We start from the raw sequence: 16,769 nt of genomic DNA on the forward strand, positions 1-16,769 counted from the left end.
TGGTAGAGATGGATTGTGAGTTTAGGGGGTGAACAATAATAGTTAGACAATTTAGAGGACGAAATTCTTATAAGGGGGATGAGGAGATTGTAGAAACCTGAACATGGAAAAATAAAGGAAATAAATAAGAAAATAAGTAAGGAAATTTTTAAAGGGCAAACAACAAGATTCATCGACGAACTTCCTGTTTTCGTTGACAAAATCCTTTCTGCAATTCGTGGACGAAGTTCAGGTGTTGTCGACGAGGAAATGCCAAAAGGAATTTCAAGCTTAGGGTTCGTCGTCGAACCCCTTCTTTCATCGACGAACATCCTTTTGCAGTTCATCGCAGTTTGTCGACAAAGGCACCAATTCGTCAACGAAGTTGGCTGAGTCAACAACCTATAAATAGATTTTTAAGTTACTTCTTCATTGAGAAGACTCATGATAGCTACTCTGCTTGAATGACTTTTGAATATTTTGATTGATGAAGAGGTGTATTGTTCATTGCTTGTCTTGCAAATTCCTATATTTCATGACACTGAAAAATCCCAGGAGTTAGCTTGACAACCAATGTTTTATTGGTTTTTGCATATTTTGAAAAACTTAATGATTGTTGTTTCTTCAAGTCTAGCCTGGGGAGAAGTATTATATTTCCTACTCGAGAATGTCTTCCATCCTCATTTCCTTTGCAAGGAGATTGTCATGGAACTTTGGTGCTTTATGGTACGTTACGCACGCACACATGGTGAATGATGTTGTTGATGAACTTAGCTCATTGTTGAAGTTAGTGGCATCTTCTCAATCTGTTCTTATTCTTGGATGTGCTTTCAGAAAGTTGGCAAGATCAATATGTGTGCTTCTTACTTGTAGCACTCAATCTACTTGCGGATCTCAAACATCATGTCTTTTGAGTGTGACCCTTCTTATGGAGGGATTCCCCCCTCACATTGCTTACAGACAATAGAAGAAATAAAACCATGGAAAAAATTATTATAGATTATTATTACTTCATAAAGAGTTCTGATAATGAGTCGTGCAATTCTAGTTTGTTTGGAGTGCCAGTTTTTGCACTATTTGCTATCTCCCAGTCTCTATAAGTAAAAAGATTCCTATATACATTATTTGTGAGCGTTATATTGAGTTATGTGAGTATCATTCTGTTTGAATAATTCTAGAAATATATAGTGTCAATTTAGTTTTGGAAAATAGTTTTTATTTTTTGTTAATAAATGAACAATAATAAATAGTTTTGACACTATTTACTTGTGATTGTTATTAGTATACATTCACATCTTTCATATACATTTATATTTTTAACTAAATTAAAAAATTAAATTGACTCTATGTGAAAATTTGAATTATTAAATGATTATTTGCTCCAAAAATTTAATTTATTATTACTATAATAACTAAATAAAAAACAAGAACACAAAAAATTGAAACAATCCATGTTCAAAATTATAATTAATTTTTTTTTTGAAAATGATATACTTTAAATTATTAATAAAACAAAAGAATGCACAGTAAATTTCGTTGTTTGGTCCAGAGAGATTTAAATGATAAACCAATTAATTGACTGACGCGTGGCAAGCAAATCTTGCTGATTGGAGATTTGCTTGAAACATAAGTTGGAGTTAACGCGTAATAAATTTCGCTGTTTGGTCAAGTAAGATTTGTTTAAATTTTACTGGACCAATTTTGGGAATTATTTTTCTCAAAAAGGATTTTATTTAATATGCTTTTTAAAAAGAAAGGATAAACCGAAAAAAAACTCATTGAAATGGAATGAATATGGAGTAGGTAGTGGTGGGAATGTCGTGTCTGCAGCCAAGTGACCTCAGAAGCCAGTCTGTCCGTAAGGCCGCTATTAATAACTACTCTTCTCTCTCCTCCTTCTCGGTTCTCAGTTCTCCCACTGAACCAGAGAGAGGGAGAGAGAGGATGGCGCTACTTGGGCTTGGAGCGGGATTTTCATTCCCTACTCCTCCTCAGAATCTCCCAACTGCCGCCAAATGGGAGTCCCTGCTCTCAAATTTGTCGAATTCCAAGATTTCTTTTTCGCACTTTTGCATCGAACCAGCAGGCAGCAATAGCTATACCTACTTGCTTTTACATATGTATATATGTGTGTGTGTGTGTGTGTGTAACTATTGCATTCAGTGTATACCCATGTGTATGTTTTGATTATTGATGTAATAATGCATCAGGTGATAGAATCCGTTTGGGAAGAAAGCCGATAAGCGCTACATCAAGCATCAAGTCCTCTGCGAAAGCTTCTCAATTGAACCAGGTTTGTTTTTTGGGTACACGACACCCTTCTTCTTCTTCTTCTTCTATATCGGTTTTTTTTTTTTTTGGGGGGAGGGGGGGGGGGGGTGGGTGGGTGGGGAACTTCCATGTTGGACTTACTCTCTGAGCTTTTCCACAGGCTTCCGGGATTGTGAAAGAAAAAAGTGTGTCTGTCATTCTTTTGGCTGGAGGACAAGGCAAAAGGATGGGCGTAAGTCTTTCTCTTTCTCTCTGTGAATCTGTGTGCGCACCCCCCTCTTCTTTTCTCTTACATAATTTTCATTTTATTTTAATGAGTGATGCATTGTCACGCTGTTATATGACAGGTTTGTCCACTTAAATAGCTAAATGCTGTATGGAACACAATGCATGAACACAATTTTTATTGAAAATTGCATCCCACCATCTTCAGAGTTCAATTTCGTTTTATTTAGTTCTTTTCAGGCTATATAAAACAAATGGGAAACCTCAATAGGTGTTGTATTGTGTTGATGATAGGGGTGTTACATTGCTTAGTAGGTTTATTTTTGACTGACCTCGTAGAAGCCCTCCATCTTTACTCAATCATCAAACCACTCCTATGAATCTATTTGATAATGTGGGTGCTCTCCCTGTTCAGATTTTAAATTGTCATTTTGCTGTTGGGCTTTTGCAGATCCATAAGGCTCCATTTGGATCAAAGATTTTATTTGAAAAAAGGAAAGGAAGAGAAAATAAGAAGGAAAATCATTTTTCATTGTGTTTTCTCCCTATAGTCTATATCAAATACTATTAAGAATGAAAAAGTTGTTGTGGTATGATTAAAAATTAAGGAAAATCAAAGGTTAAGATGTGTAAAATCGAAAGTTAGTTCATTGGTTTGCTATATATTTGATTTTCTTTCTCACTTTCCTTGATGACCAAATATGAAAAAATGGATTCCTCCATGTTTACCTTTTCTTTCCCTAGTGTTTTTCACGTTCCAAACAAAGGCTAGGACTATGGATTATGACCTTTTTGGTGCTTGTGGAAGTCTGTTTGCTACTTATTAATATAATTAGTTATTGCGAGTCATGGCCTGTAGGTTTATGCTTTCAAATCATCCATAGTTCTACTAAGATGTATAAACTTCCTTTAAGCTTCTATTAGAATAATTTTATTCTCTGTTCTTAATTGCTAGTAAAAAGGTTAGAAATAGTTCAAAGATAATGAGAATGAAGAGTAATAATAAATATAATATGACGCAGGGTTTTCATTTGGTTGGCTTGGATATGCTATTAATTTTGCACATGTCGGCCAATGGTTCCCAGCAGTTCCTAGTTACTGTCTGGATGAGGTTAATGAGACCAATCAAACGGCAACCTTGATCTATCTTTACCTGACTGTGTTGTACTCTTTTTTTTTTTTAAAGTACTCCATCTTAGCTTTAATAAGCAGTAGAGTTATGGCATCTGGTGCTTGACTCTTTTGTTTCATTCTTTCATATTCTTCTTTGTGACGTTGTTGTCGTTATCTATTTAAGTCTTTCTTTATTTCTTCTGTGATCTTATGATTAGTTAGGGTCTGTTGACTCTGTTTAGTTTTAGAAACCTGTTTTCATTTCCCATTTTAGTTTTCTAAAAAATTACAAAAAAATTAGCTAATTTTTCATTTTGTTATGACATTTGTATTAGAGAAATGAACAAAAATGGGTAGTTTTGGAATTATTTTTTTACAAAAATTGTTTTATTTTTCATTTCTAATTTTTCAAATAATTACAAAAATGCCATCTTGTTTTCCAATTTTCCAAATTTGTATAGAAAACTTGGAAAACATCTTTTCATTATTTTTCTAGATGTCCAACACTTACTTTGCATACAGGAGCATGGAATTTGGATATTGGACTTTAATATGAATCTTAAAATTTTCAAAACATGTTAAAATTTTTATAATTATTTGAAACTAAAAATTGAAAAGTGGAAAATGTTTTCCACAACTAAACAGTCCCTTATCCTTTATAAATATTTTCTCCTTTGAATGCAAAATCATTCTAGCCCTTAATCAAATAGAGGAAAATGCTCTGGATCGGGGGAATTGGCGGAAAAGGATTCATGTAGCTGACCCCACCTAGTGGTAAGGCTTGTTGTTTTTGTTGTTGTTGTAATGCAAAATCATTCTACAACCCTCCTTTGCAATTGCAAGGCAACTCCTAATGCCAAGATTTTAAGGAGTGTCCTGCATTGGATACAAGTTAGGATGTGAGGAGGGATAAATTAATGTTTAGACCAATTCAATTTCCTTCTGAAAAATGCTTCTCTGAACTTTCTTATCGTTTTCTAATATTCTCAACCCCTGGATTCTAGAATTTGATAGTTGTAGAATGGTTAGCTAGAAGGACATAAATATCTTTTCAGCCACTCGCCAAGCCTACATCTAGAGGATTTGCTATAGCTCCTACCTAATCCTCCATCCTTTCTCAATGTCAATCTTTGCAGTTGAATTCTCTAGAAAAGTGAATAGTTTTGTCTAGATGAGATTTTCTATTAAAACAATTCATAATGAGTTTTGTTTTTTAATAACTGAGAAGTATTGTATCCAGCAATTCTAATGAACTTAAAATTCAAAAATTTCTTCTCACCTCCCAAACTAAAAGAAAATAGTGTCCATTGAACTATGTGCTGTTGAGATCCTATAGTACATTTGTTGTGGTTATGTCAATGTATCTAGATATATGTAGATATCTATAGTAGAATCATATGAGAGGGATGTTATTGAACCAATTTGATGAATTACTTCTTAAGGCTCACATCAGAATAGTGCTTGTTGATGAGAGTTGCTTCAAAAGCAAGCAAACATCTAAAGAGTCACATGCATGCTTTTGTGTTTTTGTACATATTGTGTATGTATTTGTGTGTTATATTATTATTTTTATGTGCTTTTAATTTTTTTCAATGTATGGATGATGGTTTTCTTATGTTTATGCGGATAGGCAAGCACTCCCAAGCAGTACCTCCCACTTGTTGGCCAACCAATTGCATTGTATAGGTAAATGGCACAACTCAGCTCAATGCGAAAGGCACTTTGTTGACTACTTGAGGTGGGCTTCATTTATGTTTCTAGGTCTTGTGGACATAATAAGATGGAATAATCATAGTTATTAAAAATCTAGGTGCAGTTAAGCACTAAGGACTTCAAGAGCTATAAGGCATGTGAGTTAGTATAGTCAGATATATATATATAGTAGTAAGTGTATATGTGTGCATGTGCATGTGCATGTGTGTGTGCGTGTGCACGCGTGTGTGCAAAGGTATTTAAATATGCATGTATCCACACACATACACATGGTGCATTGTTGTTTAAATAATATAGTAAGGTTCCTCAGAGTTTGGCCTTGCCATCAAATGAGTGCCTAAAATTTAAAACATTTCATTTAAGCCCATAGAATCTTGTGTCTATCCAATCCTTCAGTTATGAGTCAATAATTCAGTTTCAATTTACTCCTTATACCCATTGAATTTCAAAATTTATTTACAAGTAATCGATTGAATCTTCCAAAATAACAAATAGGAGCCTCATGTTATAATAAATAGAAATAATTTTTTATTGAGTACCATAATTCATGTAGTTATTTCAAATTCTTACCATACTTTATTAATTTCTTCATCTTCCCCAATGTCAGGGGTTTAGGTAGTATCTTTTTCTAAATTTTGCATGTTTGCAGATTTATATTAATAAAAATTTTTTAGTCAATTCCCCTAGAGGTAAGATTCCCATATAGTCTGGCATGTCTTATGAATATGTTGATACAATTCTTCTTTAATCATAATATTAATATTTTCTATAAACCTTATTTCTCTTATATTAATAACTGTATGTTTATTTACGGCGGTATGTTTAATTGCATGTGTTGATATTGAACTGATATAGTGAGAAATTCCTTTCCTTTGAATGCTGATTTGCATTGGGACTTCTAATCTTCTAAGAAAAGAGATGTGGGTCAACCAATTTATTTTGAATCTGTTTGAAATTATATTGCAGCACAGTGGGTCAGGATTATGTACATGGGGTCTTACTTTTCTTTCAGAATTTCAATATTCAAGAAATGTATAGAGTAAACGGAATTTTACTCTTCTGCAATCTCACAAGAACCAAATTTCTAAAGCGGAAGCAAAACTTTATTGAATTGAAACTCTAAACACAAAACACATTACTGTAACCTTTTACACTTAACCATTGACTTATTACAGAATCCAAAAATAAAACAAAATAAAAATATTTTGTCTATGGTTCCTGCCCTTAAATTCTGCGAAAAATGATTGTTTGTGCCTTGGAATTGATTATTCTGAGTCTCAACAATTCAAAAGAAGCTAGTTTAGTGTATTCATTAGGCTATTTTCATGGCCTTGTGGACTGGCTGCTGCATTCTTTGGGATTGGTTTCTAAATGATTGTCTACAATTGATTGTGGTGAAAACCTTTTACTTTCAAGATTAAGGCAATTCAAATTTCAACCCATCCACTACTCCTAATTTGAAATGTATTATGCTATGAGTTTAAGGAGGTATATGCCTATTTATCCGGCCTTAAGAGCTTTTAATATATTTCAGTTTTGAAATGAAATGACAGTTTTGCCACTAACAGAGCGCCCAAATGTTTAAAGAGATGGAACTTCCATATATATATATATATATATATATATATATATATAATTATATATATAAATGGTCAGAAAGTATTTTCCTATTTGACCAAACCTTTGCTTGTGTGGGTTGTATATTATCTAGAAAATAATAAAAAATGAGTGGAAAGTAAGGTATCTCAGAGAAAAATCAATGTTTTTATTTATGTGACTCAATTAAAGTTTTCTTTTTATTTTGTGGTGTTTTTTTTAATTAGAAAGATATCAATTATAGTTGTTCCTATTATTTAGAAGTATAGTAAAAAAGCATGAGTTAGTTGATGTGATAAAATCAGATAGTAAATAATAACAAAATGCAATAGCAGGTTGCTTTAGTTGGGTTCTGCTGTGCCTTGTTCTTTTTATGTGCCTCATGATGCCTTTGATAACAATAGGGGTATGTTATTGTGATTGAACATTTTATCTGTGGAGAAGAATGGGTCCTGCTTGTAACTCATGTCAAGAGAATATCAATGTTAAGAATAATAGAGATTTAAAAAAAATAATGAATTATCATTGGATATTGGTTGATATATTAAAAAAAAACTGAAGCATTTCATATATATTGGCTGCTTGATATAGATATCAAAATATTTACAAATTGTGCATATATAGATTATGAGAACATCAGCAGATTATTATTTCATAATTTCCATTTATGGGACTTTGTGACTCATATTAAAACTGAAATTATCTAGAGATATTATAGAACTGAAAATGTCAGCAGATATATAAAAAGATATTGACATATATTGTGTGCGCTACACTAAGGGATGGACCTTTGAAAATTTGGTTTGCCTTTTCAGTCACTGTCAATTGGTATGGTCGGTTTTGTTCTACAGAGATTACCATTTTCTGTTTCCTCGCAGTTTCTACACTTTCTCACTTATGAATGAAGTAAAGGAAATCATTGTAGTTTGTGATCCATCCTACAAGGACATCTTTGAAGGTTCATATGGTTTCTAACTCTTATTTCTCCCCTCATATCTGAAGTATGCACATGCCGTTGAGTTTGTCCTTCAGCTATAGGGATATTCAATTAACCATCCAACTTGTCGATCTTGTTCCAGACTCCAAAATGAGGATCCATGTGGACCTTAAATTTGCACTTCCTGGGAAGGAGAGGCAAGATTCTGTATACAATGGACTTCAGGTGTGCACTGTGTTATTTACTTATTTAGTATGAAAATACTCACTTTTTTCCACTACATGTTTTTGGTTAAGTGGTAAATTTTGGCTCGTGCATTTCTGCAATCCATTTTTCCTCCTTGCTTGAAAAATATATATAATTGGAAATGAAAAATGATAAATTTTTATGATGATAAATAGCAAGAGTAAGAAAAGGAAGTAGCAATTAGCTCAGTCTTCTATGGTTGAGTGTTGCGGAATGAAAGGAATGAGAAGATGTTTGAGATTAGCTTATTCATCTGCCTCGTTTGGGATAGATGTTCTTGGCTACACTTTGGGATTTTTTTTCAAGTTCTTTTTTTTTTTCGTATTCTTTTTGAGTGATTTGCAATGTTATTTGAGGGCTACTTCATGTTATTCTTAAGGCTGTTCCATTACTTCCATATAATTTTGAGATTTCCTTTTCAAATTATGCTTTGTCCCTGTTGCATTTATCCTTCCTTTCTTAAAAGAAATTCCTTTTCTTTCCTTCGAATGAATGAAGATTTGAGCTGCTCGATGACCAGAAAATCTTTCATGGGCTGGCTGCCACTGATATCACTTGTTTTCTTGGTTACTATCACAATCATACCTCAAAGAGTCAAAGCAGCATCGTTGCTAACATCATGGCATTTCCTTTTAGAATGTCAACCTCTTCCACGTAAGTGTATTTGTACGAAGTATGGATTTCAATAGAATGGATGGGATTCAAAATCTGGAGTTAATTTTAGCCATGGAAGTCCTTGTAAATTTGTTTATATGGTCTCTTGTTGATTTTCTTCACTTGGGTGGGGTTTAGAGCTGGCAATGGGCACAAGGTTCAATTTTGGGAGGATTTCAAGATTAGTGAAGCTTCTATTTATCAAGCCTAGTGGTCTATTTTGCTTATTGATGTTCTTGATTCTTTCTATTTCTTGCTGGGGTGTGGTAGAAGATGGTGAGTTTGGATCCATTTGGAGATTCTCTTTTTTTAGGACTATAGGAGTCTTCATGTGTGGGCTTGATATATGTGGGTGAGCACCAACTTGACTCAAAAGCTTAAGCCATTAGGTCTTGGGCGCAACCATGCATATAAGAACTCATCTTCCACTCAATGTTTTCAATGTGGGACAAACTCACAAGTGGAATTCTTAACAATTTCTCTCTTACTTATGAGTTTTAACCATTCTCCCTTGAATAGAAGCCATTACTTATCATTGAGCCAACTAGAAGTTATTAGTTATTACTTAACCATGGGAGTCCACTCATTTAGGGATTAGCATCTGTAGGATTTGCCATTTCTCTTCTACTGGATCAACATTTGCAGGAACACATGCATGAGCAGTTGAGCCCAATTCGAACTCTGTTTTTGGAGTAAAAACCGTCTCCTTTATGATAGCAACACCAATTCTTCAACAATTGCACAAGTGGGCCTTACGTGCTTTAGATTGCTTTCCATATGCTTTCAAATCAATCCTACTTTCCATGTTTTGACCTTGTTTGGATCCGTTTGCCTAGCTTAGATGATCCTTATTGGTCTCAGTCACACACTTGGTCCTTCAATTGTTAGCACATCAGGAGAATTAACCTTACACCTCGACTTTACGAAGTCATTCACCCAGAGTTCGAACCATAAGCTTTGATACCACTTATTAGCACTGGGGGAGTCCTTATGGGCAGGCTTGATATGCATGAGTGAACACCAACTTAACCCAAAAGCTTAAATTATTAGGTCTTGGGCCCAACCACGCATGTAAGCACTTATTATCCACTCAATGTTTCCAATGTGGGACAAATTCATAAGTGGAATTCTCAACACTCAAAAATCCTTACTTCTCTTTGGGCTCATTTGACTCAAGCTCCAAATGCCGGTCCTTTTCTTTTGCATTCCTTTATTGGAGAGGTAAGATTTCCACTACAATCAAGTTATTTACTTGGTATGCAGTTTTTGAGAAGATTAACACTAGTGATGTGTTGGAGAGCCAGAGATTAAATAATGAACTTTCTCCATGTGTGTACATTCTGCTTTCAAGGTGGAGTGACCATCTTAGACTTGGTTTTGTACCATACGGATGTAATTCTTGAGGAATTTTGAACATTTTTCAGTTTTTTTTGGGGAGCTGTGGGTTGTCTTTTCTCTTTGGAGTGTTTTTGCCTTCATCATTTCAGGGGCTTTGGTAATGCTAATGAGAGACAATCTGTTTGGAGGTGTGGTCTCCTTAGAGTGGGTTGGTGCATTTGGCTGTAAAATAGTGCTAGAATTTCAAGGAGTTTGCTTCCTTGCTTGATATTTTTGGGGTATGGTGGTCTTCCTGGCCTCGTATGGTGGTATATTCATGGTGGTTAAATCTCCTATTATCATACCCATTTTGTTAACAAGGTTTATCTCCATAAATTGGTTGTTTCACCGTGTCCCACCTCATCATAGTAGTTAAAGGTGCAAGGCGCATTGAGGCGCAAAGGGTACTTGGATCCTATGCACAAGGTGAAGGTGCGTGCCTTACGAAGGCGAGGCACATATTTATTAAAATTGTGTACAATTCCCTATGTGGTGGATAACTGATCTATAAACAATTAGCAGTAATATTTGAATTCTAAAAATACCAAAATACTCAATACCAAAACATAAATGCTTGGAAATTATAACTACCAAGTACTAAGTACCAGCGAATTCTCTAAAAATAAGCAAGTTCATCAAGATTCCAGTCTCAAGAAGTAACCAAATAAGCAGAAATAAGCAATGTTCATTATGTTCATGCTGTAAATTGCAGAAAAATGCTGCAGAAATAAGCAGCTGCTGGCAGGAATAAACAAAAGAAATAAACAGCAGGCATCCAAGCAAAATAAGTGCATCTGAATTCAACAATATTAGAAAAGGTGGGAAAGTATATTTCTAACGAAACAGCGAAAAGAAAAAGGGAAAAAAAGCCTTACACTCAGGTCTCAGGCTGAGGTGCATAGCTGCTCTGAAGTCTGACTGAGAGCAGAAGGTCATCACTCACACACTCACTCACCAGGAAGAAGAAGAAAAGAAGACAAGAAGAAGAAGAAAGAGAGAAGAAGAAAAACCTGGTCTGAATGTCTGATTTGATCAAGAATTGGAGAAGAAGAAAGTTGCAGTTTGTGAAGAACTGTAGCTTTGAGTCTCCTTTTCAACCTAGTCGAGATTGAGATTTGAAGAAGTAGAAGTAGAAGGAAGTAGCAAAGACGAGAAGGACTGTAGTACCTGGTTAAGATCAAGATTCAAACTTTTGAAGGTTCGAAGAAGAAGAAGAAGAAGAAGAAGAAGAAGTAGAAGAAGATGATGATGATGATAACTTCCCTGCTGGTGAAGAAGAAGGTAGGCTTGAAAAGTCTCGAAGAGCTGCGTCAAGGAGACGAGAAGAACTGTAGCACCTGGTCAAGATCAAGATTCAAACGAAGAAGAAGAAGAAGAAGAAGAAGAAGAAGAAGGTAGGCTTGAAAAATCTCGAAGAGCTGCTTTGAGGAGTTGGGCTCCAGGTAAATAGGACTTTAAAAAAAGGGGGTTGAAAATGGCCAACATTCATGAGGCGCACCTCTCTATGCCTCTCCCCTCACCATGCCTTATATTGCTGCAGTGCACATCATGAAGGTCGCCTCACCTTTGAGGCGCTAGTGAGGTGTGCGCCTTTGACTGCTATGCACCTCACCCAGTGTTACCACTGCTGTTCCATAAAAAATCCTATGAATCCCTTCAAACCTCCTAGACACCGAGCTTGAAATCGAGAAGAGAGACATGAATGCACCAGAAAGTTGGCAAAGTATGTTTTTTAAGAATAATTCTTGCTCCTTTCAATATATGATTGATTTTCCATCTTGATAATTTCTTCTCGAATCTCTCCATCACCAGTTCCCAAACCCTTGTATCTTTAAATTTTGTCCCAAGTGGAAGCCACAATAGGTTAAGGGGAGGCTTCCACCCTTGCACCCTAGAATGTTAGCAAGCATTTCACCTCCCATAGCTTTACCTAGAGGAATTAGTTGGGATGGAGTTTACGAGTCTAAGCATGTGGATGGTTTGGGTCTTGGTAATGTGTTGTCCAAGAACATTGCTCGAATGGCTTAATGGTTGCAGCAGTTTCACTCAGAGTTTGATTGCCTTTGGCATAGGGTGATTTGGAGTATTTGCAGTCTTCAAAATGGGTGGGATGCAAAATTGGAATTAATGGCACTCTTGTACTCTTGTGTGTTTTTGAAAATTTATTACTTAGATTTCTCAATTTTATTTACTTGGTTAGATGGAAAATGGCAATTGTGAGAAAATTTGGTCTTGGGAGATTTCATAGAAAGAATGAGGTTCCTTTTCCTATGGATTCTCCTCAACTTTGTTGTATTCTTCGGTCTCAACAATGCCCCCGTTTTTACATTTTTTTTCCTTATGATTTATTTTTTTGGTTCTGATTCACACTTCCTAGCCTTTTCCTTTGAATGCTTTCATTTGAATGGCGCAGATTGGCCATATTACACTCCTGGTGGGAAGGGGTAGTAATATCTGTTTTTTGAAAGATCCTTGTTTGGGGAATGTAGATTTGTCTTCCTCTTTTCCATGCCTCTTTTGCTTGAGCTCAAGGCGAGATGGTTCCTTTCCTTTTTTTGTTGTTGATTTAGGTGGTCCTTTGTCTTCTTTGGATTTTCATTTTCATAGGTTATTGAACGATTGGGAGATGGTAGAGCTATCCTCTTTGTTAGTCTTGTAGAAAAACTGTCGTTTTTCCTTGGAGGAGGATAGTTGGTCTTGGTCTTTGGATCCTTTGTGGGTTTATTCTTCCATATCTTTTCATAATTTTCTGGCTAGGTCTAACTCTTCTTTTCCTCTACATAGATCCATTTGGAAGGCCAAAGTTCCCTTTAAAATCAAGGCTTTTATCTGGTTGGTTGCACTTGATAGAATTAATACCAATACTTTGTTGCAAGTTAGGAGACCTTTGAAGGCTCTATCTTCAGAAGTTTGTGTTCTTTGTTTTAACTGTTCAAAATCCGCATCGCATTTGTTTATACATTGTGATTATGCTTGGAGAGTTTGGAATAAGATTTTTGGTATTTAAGGTGAATGTTGGGTGAGTTCAGAGGCAGTAGAGAATTTTTTGGCAGTTTCTTTTGGTGGCTTTGGCATGAAAAGGAAAGGGCAGAGCTCTGGAAATGTGCTTTCTTTGCAGTATTTTGGGGGTTGTTGATTGAGCGTAATGCACATATTTTTCTAGGGAAGAAGTTGTTGCATTTGCTGGTTTGGGAAAAGATACGTTAGTTGGCTTCTTTGGTGTGTGCGACAAGGGAATTTTAAAGGGGTGACCTTTTATGATATTCAGTGCGATTTGCGTTATGTGTTGGATTCTTACTTTATGCTGGTTTTATTTGTCTTTTTTTAGTTTTCCGGTATTTTCCTTTGTTTTTATCTATATTTTCCAGACTGTTGAGTTGTTTTCCGGTTTTTTTCTTTGTTTTTATCTGGATTTTCCAGACTGTTGAGTTGTCTTATTCTCCTGGTTGTATATTCTTAATCTTTTAATGAAATTCTTCTTTTATTAAAAAAAAAAAAAAGATTAGTGTTCTTAATAGAATCAACACTAATTGAATGTATGTTGTTTTTTTTTTTGGTTGTAATGTCCAATCAAGTACTCATCTACTTTTTATGTTGTTTTGTTTCGCATTCAACTTTGCCTGTGATGCACTTAATGTCCTAATTTTTTCACACACAGCCGGTCCCAAGCCTGGGTAAAGGAGGCGGGTTGCGTTAGGTAGCTGATAGCCAGCGTAAAATTTGTCAAATCACTATGATATGAATCCTTACCGAATATTTGCTGGGGCGTCCCCTACGAGCGACGCGTTGCACTTGAAACACTTGGGTGTAGTGAAAAGTGGGCGAGGGTGGGCTAGGTCGTCGCACCGAAGCGACGCGCTGTGTCGGTGCCTGGGTATGGTGTCAAATATGTGAGGGTTCCTACATCATTCTGGATGTGGGCAGGTAAAGACGTTAGTTCAGGAAATTAGGATTAGATTAGCAACTTGGAATATAGGGACACTTACGGGTAAAAGCATGGAAATTGTGGATACAATGATTAGAAGAAGAATTAATATAATTTGCCTTCAAAAAACTAAGTGGGTGGGGGAGTTAGAGAAATCAATAAATCAGGATTTAAACTTTGGTACACTGGAAAAGAAAAACATAAGAATGGAGTAGACATTATTATAGTCAAAAACTTAAAAGATAGCGTTGTGGATGTAACTAGAGTAAGGGATAAAATTATAAAAATCAAGATGGTATTAGGACAAGAGATAATAAATATCATTAGTGCTTATGCTCCTCAAGTTGGCTTAGCAGAAAATCTTAAGAGATAATTTTGGGAAAAATATGGATAGTATACAAGGCATACCAGGGACTGAGAAAATATTTATAGGAGGAGATCTGAATGGACACGTTGGAAGAGATAATAAAAATTATGAGAGGATACATAGAGGATATGGATATGGAGACAAAAATGAGTTTGAGGAGATGATCTTAGACTTTTCTATGTCATATGATTTTAGTATAATGAATACTTGCTTTAAGAAGAGAGAAGAACACTTAATAACCTTTAAAAGTGGACCAAATAGAAGTCAAATAGATTTTTTTTAACTAGGAGGGTAGATCGTTTATCATGCAAGGATTGTAAAGTTATTCCAGGTGAAAGCCTAACCACACAACATAGAGTCTTAGTGTTAGATATATGTATTAAGAAATGGAAAAAAAATGATAAAATAAACCAGTGTAAGAGAAATAGGTGGTGCAAACTAAAAGGAGAAAATATAATAAACTTTAAAGATAAAATGATCAAAGATGTGGATTGGACCATAGAGGATGGGATAGATACAAATACTCTTTGGAATAGATTAGCTAGCTCTATTAAAAAGATAGCAAGAGAGATTTTAGGTGAATCAAGGGGAAGATTCTTGAATAGCAAAGAGAGTTGGTGGTGGGATAAAGATGTACAAAAAATCATAAAGACAAAAAGAATTTGGTATAAAACGTGACAAAAATGTAGAAACAGAGATAACTTTGAAAAATATAAGGAGGCAAGAAAAGATGCAAAAAAGGCCGTTAGTGAAGCTAAATATAGATCATTTAATAGTTTGTATGATAGATTAGGTATAAAAAAAGGGGAAAGAGGTATATTTAAACTTGCTAAAGTTAGAGAAAGGAAGAGCAAGGACTTAGGAAATGTAAAATGTATAAAAAGTGAGGATGATATTGTCTTGGTTAAGGACGAAGATATTAAAGAAAGATGGCGAAGTTACTTTAGTAAGTTGTTTAATGAAAACCAAATAGAAGACTTAAACTTAGAATTAGCAAATGAGAAAAAAGCTACAAATATAAGAATTATTCACAAAATTAGAGTTAATGAAGTTAAGTTTGCACTAAAAAAGATGAAAAATGGGAAAGTTATGGTACCAAATAACATCCCAATTAAAGTTTGGAAATGCTTGGGTGATAACGGAATTATATGGTTAACTAATTTATTTAATACAATTGTAAAAATTAAGAAAATGTCAGATGAATGGAGGAAAAACACTTTAATACCTATATACACAAATAAAAGAGATATTCAAAATTGTAATAACTATCGTGGAATTAAACTTATGAGTTATACGATGAAACTATGGGAAAGGGTAGTTGAACAAAAATTAAGGTTAGAAACGAAGATCTCAGAAAATCAATTTGGTTTTATGCCTGGGAGATCTACCACAGAATTTATTTATCTTTTAAGAAGATTAATGGACAAGTTTAGGGAAAAGAAGAGGGACTTGCATATGATATTTATTGACCTTGAGAAAGCATATGATAAGATACCTAGGGAAGTTCTATGGTGGGTTTTAGAAAAAAAAGGTGTATGTTGTAGGTATATTGATGTCATTAAGGATATGTACGATGGAATAATGACTATTGTAAGGACTAGATGGAGAAACTAGAGAATTTCCAATTACCATAGGTGTACATCAAGGATTTGCTTTGAGTCCTTATCTTTTTGCTTTAGTGATGGACCAATCCACTAAGAGTATTCAAAAGGAGGTTCCATGGTGTATGTTGTTTGCAGATGATATTGTATTAATTGACGAAACTAGGGACGGAGTAGAGGCTGAGTTAGAATTATGGAGAGAAGCTTTGGAATCTAGAGGCTTTAGGATAAGTACAAATAAAACAGAATCTATGAAATGTAATTTTAGTAATGATAGTAGGAATATTGGAGATAAAGTTAAACTTGATGGTGAAGAAATAAATAGCACTTGTAGATTTTGATACCTTGGATCTATTATGCAAGCTGAAGGAGAAATTGAAGATGATGTAATGCATAGAGTTAAAGCAGGTTGGGTAAAATGGAGAAGTGCTTCAAGTGTGCTATGTGATCGTAGAATATCCTTAAAATTGAAAGGGAAGTTTTATAGGACAGCTATAAGACCAGCTATGTTATATGGATCGGAATGTTGGGTGATGAAGAAACCTAATATCGAAAAAGTAAAAGTTGCCGAGATGAGAATGCTTAGATGGATGAGTGGTATAACATTGAAAGATAAATTAAGAAATGAACATATTCGTGGTAAGTTAGGTGTAGCTCCTATAGAAGATAAGATAAAGGGAGGGACGCCTTAGATGGTATGGACACTTGCAACGTAGGCCACATAATGTACCTGTGAGGAAGAGTGACTTAGTTACTGTGGGGGGC

General features: G+C 34.9%; 1 protein-coding gene across 1 annotated transcript in view; it reads left to right on the forward strand.

The window, feature by feature from the left end:
- The first annotated feature begins 1,767 nt into the window (after window positions 1-1,767).
- The window catches only part of LOC131164574 (2-C-methyl-D-erythritol 4-phosphate cytidylyltransferase, chloroplastic), a 40,424-nt gene continuing 25,422 nt past the window's right edge, over window positions 1,768-16,769 (forward strand). The window contains exons 1-6 of the mRNA XM_058121867.1: window positions 1,768-2,065; window positions 2,190-2,272; window positions 2,411-2,482; window positions 5,219-5,274; window positions 7,776-7,855; window positions 7,977-8,059. Coding sequence (XP_057977850.1) covers window positions 1,795-2,065; window positions 2,190-2,272; window positions 2,411-2,482; window positions 5,219-5,274; window positions 7,776-7,855; window positions 7,977-8,059 — 645 coding nt within the window. The 5' untranslated portion in view covers window positions 1,768-1,794. The remainder of the gene's footprint in view (window positions 2,066-2,189; window positions 2,273-2,410; window positions 2,483-5,218; window positions 5,275-7,775; window positions 7,856-7,976; window positions 8,060-16,769) is intronic.

Source organism: Malania oleifera, chromosome 9, assembly GCF_029873635.1.
Source record: "Malania oleifera isolate guangnan ecotype guangnan chromosome 9, ASM2987363v1, whole genome shotgun sequence".
NCBI classification, from domain to species: Eukaryota; Viridiplantae; Streptophyta; class Magnoliopsida; order Santalales; family Ximeniaceae; genus Malania; species Malania oleifera.